We start from the raw sequence: 6000 nt of genomic DNA, 5'->3' as shown, positions 1-6000 counted from the left end.
AATGGATAATATAGTAATACAATTTTCCAATACATTATCAGAGCTTGGCAGACAGAATTTTTTTTTTTTTTTGACAGGTTAATTAATAGATTATAGCCTAATAAATGTTATTATTAATTCATAATTTAGCTAGGCTATATTAATCATACATTATAAATAATCGTGTCATATAAAGTTTATGACATTTAAAAAATATTTAGATAAAAATGGGACAAATAATTACACGATAATATAGTCATAATTTAAGTAAATTATTCAAAGAAAATAAACATTTTTAAAATTCAAAAAAGTGATTAGGCCTACTGGTTCAGAATGACTGTTTAAAGGGACAGTTCACCCAAAAATGAAAATTCTGTCATAATTTATTCACCCTCAAGTTGTTCCAAACATGTATACATTTCTTTGTTATGTTGAACACATAGGAAGATTACTGTGGAAGTCAATGGTGCCCCCAAAGCAGCCTGGTACAAACTTTCTTCAAAATATCTTCTTGTGTACAGCAGAACAAAGAAACTCATACAGGTTTGGAACATCATGAGGCGTCATAAAGTGCACCAAATAGGCTAAGAGTTCTTTAGAATTAAATAAAATATTCAAATGTAAAATAATATAGCATGTGTTCTGTTGCAAGTTCACGTACTTGATCTTATGTTTTCTTATGGTTTATTATTGACCTGTCAAGTTGTTAATGTTGAAATAATCATGAAATAGTCGTTAATGGTTGTCCCTTATTTTGCCACACTGAAGGTGGCAACCCTACTTAAAGGATTAGTTCACTTTCAAATAAACTTTTGCTTATAATTTACTCACCCCCTTGTCATCCAAGAGTTCCATGTCTTTCTGTCTTCAGTCGGAAAGAAATGAAGATTTGCGTCTAGCTTGCGTCTAGCGTGACCTTTTCAACATAATTGCGTTTTACGTGACGTCACGAGCGCGCATCTCTGAACAGAGCAAGGTGAGCATTTGTGCTTATAAAACTTAAACTTTATTTATTTAAAAAAATTGACCGATATTTTCGCTAGATAAGACCCTTATTGATCGTCTGGTACCGTTTGATGTGGATTAAAGCCCTTTTGAAGCTGTACTGAACCTCTCATTTGGACCTTGAACTGTTTGGGGTCTATTGACTTCCATTATATGGAGAAATATCCTGAAATCTTTTACTCAAAAATCTTAATTTCTTTTCAACTGAAGACAGAAAGACATGGATATCTTGGATGACATGGGGGTGAGTAAATTATAAGCAAAAGTTTCTTTGAAAGTGAACTAATCCTATAAGTTAGAAAGCAGGAGAACATTTCATGAATTCTCAGCACAAATGGCACTTTGAGAAGCTTAATAAATACGAGCCCTGTAACCATATTAAAAGATTTAGTTATTCTCTCAGGTTTGTTACTGAAGATCAAATCAATTTGAGGAAATTATCATAGTAGATTCCTTTACTAGCTGTGTCAGATCAAATTTAGTTGTGATTTGCTTCAGTGTTTTTTTTGTTTTGTTTTTGTCTGATTTGTCTTCCCAGTTGATATTAAATCACCCATCATAATTACTTCCTTCCCTTAGCTGCATTGCCTAAGTACAGCACATAATTTCTCAAGAAATACAGATTTTGCAGACTCCAATGAGGATGAAAGACATTTTTGCTGACAGTGTGACGTCTAGACAAATACATTCTAGATCGATCTCAGCATGGCATTGAATCTTTTTACATGATATGAGATCTTTAATATAAAAGAGCCCCACCCCTACCCTCAGCTCTATCTTTCCTGAAGGCATTATACCCAGGAATATACAGGTGCATCTCAATAAATTAGAAAGTTAATTTATTTCAGTAATTCAACTTAAAAGGTGAAACTAATATATTAGACTCATTACATGCAAAGTGAGATATTTCAGAATATTGTGAAAAGGTTCAGTATTGTAGGCTCAAAGTGTCACACTCTAATCAGCTAACATCTGCAAAGGGTTACTGAGCCTTTAAATGCTCTCTCAGTCTGGTTCAGTAATTCACAATCATGGGGAAGAGACTGCTGACCTGACAGCTGTGCAGAAAACCATCATTGACACCTTGCACAAGGAGGAAAAGCCTCCAAAGGTAATTGCAAAAGAAGTTGGATGTTCTCAAAGTGCTGTATCAAAGCACATTAATATAAAGTTAAGTGGAAGTGAAAAGTATGTAAGAAAAAGGTGCACAAGCAGCAGTGATGACCGCAACCTGGAGATGATTGTCAGGAAAAGGCCAATTAAATGTGTGGGGGAGCTTCACAAGGAGTGGACTGAGGCTTCAGTTACTGCATCAAGAGCCATTACACACAGACGGATCCTGGACATGGGCTTCAAATGTCGTCAGAAGCATCTTTCCTGGGCTAAAGAAATAAAGAACTGGTCTGTTGCTCAGTGGTCCAGTCCTCTCTTCTGATGAGAGCAAATTTTGCATCTCATTTGGAAACCAATATCCCAGAGTCTGGAGGAAGAATAGAGAGGCACACAATCCAAGATGCTTGAAGTCCAGTGTGAATTTTCCACAGTCTGTGTTGGTTTGGGGTCATCGGCTGGTGTTGGTCCACTGTGATTTATTAAGTCCAGAGTCAACGCACCAGTCTACCAGGACATTTTAGAGAACTTCATGCTTCCTTCAGCAGACACGCTTTATGGAGATGCAGACTTCATTTTCCAGCAGGACTTGGAACCTGCACACACTGCCAAAAAGTACCAAAACCTGGTTCAATGACCATGGGATTTCTGTGCTTGATTGGCCAGCAAACTCGCCTGACCTGGCATTGCCAAGAGAAAGATGAGAGGCATGAGGTCGAACAATGCGGAAGAGCTGAAGGCCGCTATTGAAGCATCCTGGTCTTCATAACACCTCAGCAGTGCCACAGACTGAGACCATCCATGCCACGCTCGCATTGAGGTAGTAATTCATGCAAAAAGGGCCCAAACCAACTACTGAGTATATGCATGATTATACTTTTCAGAAGGCAGATATTTCTGGATTTAAAATCTTTTTTTATTTTTATTTCATGTAATTATCAGAGATTTTGAATTTGGGGTTTTCATAAACTGTAAGCCATAATCATCAAAATTATAACAAAAATAAAGGCTTGAAATATCTCACTTTGCATGCAAAGAGTCGATATAATATATTAGTTCCATCTTTCAAGTTGAATTACTGAAATAAATTAACTTTTCCACGACATTCTAATTTATTGAGATTACCTGTATAAGGCAGAAGATATGGAGTTTTTATGAAGCCATGTTTTTGACAAACAGGTAATCTAAGATTGAATCAGCTGGAAGATGTTTAATTTGATCACCTTTTAGAATAATACTGTGGATGTTCAAATGTATTCAAATATCCCTAGCAGATCGTTAGGTTTAGCATGGGTATCCCCATTTATTTTGAAACTGTAAATAATACCAATATATTATTGATGCTACTATCTATAAAAAAATCCCAATGAGGAAATACATTACTGCAATTCCACTGTGGCACAGCGTTGCCAAATGGAAACATTGATATTTTCTCAATTTACAGTAAAACTATATTAGACAAAGTAGATTTGTGCATACAAATCTCATTTAGTTTCCAGAGATGCTGCAAAAAAAAAAAAAAACTCTTCAGGAGAGATGTTTAGAAATTAGGTTATTAGAGCAATTTCTGGAGCACTTCATCAACAGGTGTCTTCAGTGTGAGGGTGACAGTGGGACAGTTTTGACTAAAACACAGCACATCATTGGCTACATTAAGGCCTGCCCTTTTAAATCCTAGTGTGATTTATTATTTCTCTGAATAAAGAGGAAATGAATAGAAATGAATTATTGCCATAGGGTTGATTATATATATATATATATATATAATGTATGTATGTGTGTGTGTGTGTGTGTGTGTGTGTGTGTGTGTGTGTGTGTGTGTGTGTGTGTGTGTGTGTGTGTGTGTGTGTGTGTGTGTGTGTGTGTGTGTGTGTGTGTGTGTGTGTGTGTGTGTGTGTGTGTGTGTGTGTGTGTGTGTGTGTGTGTGTGTGTGTGTGTGTGTGTGTGTGTGTGTGTGTGTGTGTGTGTGTGTGTGTGTGTGTGTGTTATTATGCACTAACCTGTCTATGGAAATATTCATTAATGTATAAGAATCTGTGTAAAATATTACATAATTTAGTAAACAAAAAAAATGATATTTCCATATTTGTTACCCTCCATATTCTATAGTAAACGTAACCTATGATTTAGAGAATGAAGACCCAGAAAGTGTTAATGATAACTTTCTACTCATATTAAGTGTTTAAATGTTGTTTAAGTGTTCTGTTGTTATCTCGGGACACTAGTCCCGAGGTAACTAGTTCGTCAGCTCCAGTTTGTATCCAGCCTCTGATGGAGACTTCAGATGCCCCGACACCTGTGATGAGACGACTCGACGCCTGTGAAGAGACGACTCAACGCCAGCGTTGTTATGGCCTAAAATAATACATGATTGATTAACTTATCCTAACATTTTTTCTTTAACATTCTCTTTTCTAACATTTTTCAATGTACATTTATGAAATGCACTTTCTGTGAAGCTGCTTTGAAACAATGTGTATTGTGAAAAGCGCTATACAAATAAATTTGAATTGAATTGAATTGAATTAAATGGAAATGGTCTCATTCAGTGCCGTTTTGGTGGCTCTTAAAAGAGCCTTTGGGGTTTGTAGCGGCTGATGCAGATGCGGGTTTAGGCGCGCTCTCCGCGGATGCGGCGGGCCAGCTGAATGTCTTTGGGCATGATGGTGACTCTCTTGGCGTGGATGGCGCACAGGTTGGTGTCCTCAAACAGACCGACCAAATAAGCCTCGCTGGACTCCTGCAGGGCCATGACGGCGGAGCTCTGGAAGCGCAGATCCGTCTTGAAGTCCTGAGCGATTTCTCTCACCAGACGCTGGAAGGGCAGTTTGCGGATCAGCAGCTCGGTGGACTTCTGATAACGGCGGATCTCTCGCAGAGCCACGGTCCCGGGCCTGTAGCGATGAGGTTTCTTGACGCCGCCGGTTGCCGGAGCGCTCTTACGGGCGGCTTTAGTAGCGAGCTGCTTCCTCGGGGCTTTGCCACCGGTGGATTTACGAGCGGTCTGCTTGGTTCTTGCCATTGCTGTAGTTCACTTCTCTCTGTCCTGCAGGGCGCTGGAAATGCTGCTTTTATGTTACACGCCTGCCTTTAAAGCGTTGAACCAGCGTGAGCTCATAGTGTCGAGAGTACAGAGGCTTGTGATTGGCTGATATGAGACGTGCGCTTATGACTGCTAGCCAATGATTGCGCGTTTCCTCTTTTCAAACAAGTGGAGGGTTTCCCGCTCAAAGCGCTTTGTTCTCTTTTGAACACTATCACTACTTTGCTCTTCAAACAGTGGAACAGACCCACAGACTTTATACTTACATTATTGTATTTATTTGTTCTAAAATCAAACAATCACTGCAATCAAACAAGACACGACCCAAAGAATGATCTCTATCAAGCAAACACGTTTCAGGATGTCCATGAGCGTGCACACTTTGTCAGGGTTTCTGCAGGTTTTATGAAGGTACATTTAAGATTAAAGAAAATTGAAGGAATAAATTGAAGGGAACATAAATTGTTCGTCAATATGTTCTCTTAATGTAAATGTAAATGGATATGAAGCACACGAGCTGTATTAGCAACACTTCAACAGGGGCCTGTTTCAGAAAGGAGGTTCAACCAACTCTGAGTTTAAACCTGAACTCTGAGTTGACTTACTCTGAGATGGGAAACTCTGAGTTTTGGGTTTCAGAGCAGCTGAATTGAGGTAGTTCAATCAACTCTGAGTAGACTGACTCTGAGTTAAGCTCATGCATTCCAACTATGAAAAGCCACGATCAATGGAGCTCCGAAATTACGATTCACCATGGCAACAGCACCCAACAAAAAGACTTTTGCATACCTCTGGGTCAATACACAAGTTTAATTCTTAATTATTTTAATTAAGTTTAATTTTCATGGTATCCAAAAGGCAAA

The 6000-nt window shown here is 38.4% G+C and overlaps 1 protein-coding gene across 1 annotated transcript; it reads right to left on the bottom strand.

Moving 5' to 3' along the window:
* Positions 1-4705: 4705 nt before the first annotated feature.
* On the bottom strand, positions 4706-5116 carry LOC307121936 (histone H3.2-like; the record flags this gene model as incomplete). Its single annotated transcript, XM_079809725.1, has 1 exon — positions 4706-5116. The coding sequence occupies one exon, from the start codon at positions 5114-5116 to the stop codon at positions 4706-4708; it is 411 nt and encodes a 136-aa protein (XP_079665851.1).
* Positions 5117-6000: the final 884 nt, after the last annotated feature.

The sequence above is a fragment of the Gobio gobio genome (assembly GCF_949357685.1).
Source record: "Gobio gobio genome assembly, chromosome: 25".
Taxonomy (NCBI): Eukaryota; Metazoa; Chordata; class Actinopteri; order Cypriniformes; family Gobionidae; genus Gobio; species Gobio gobio.
Note: the sequence above shows the minus strand (reverse complement) of the source record. Positions and strands in the feature narration are given on the sequence as shown.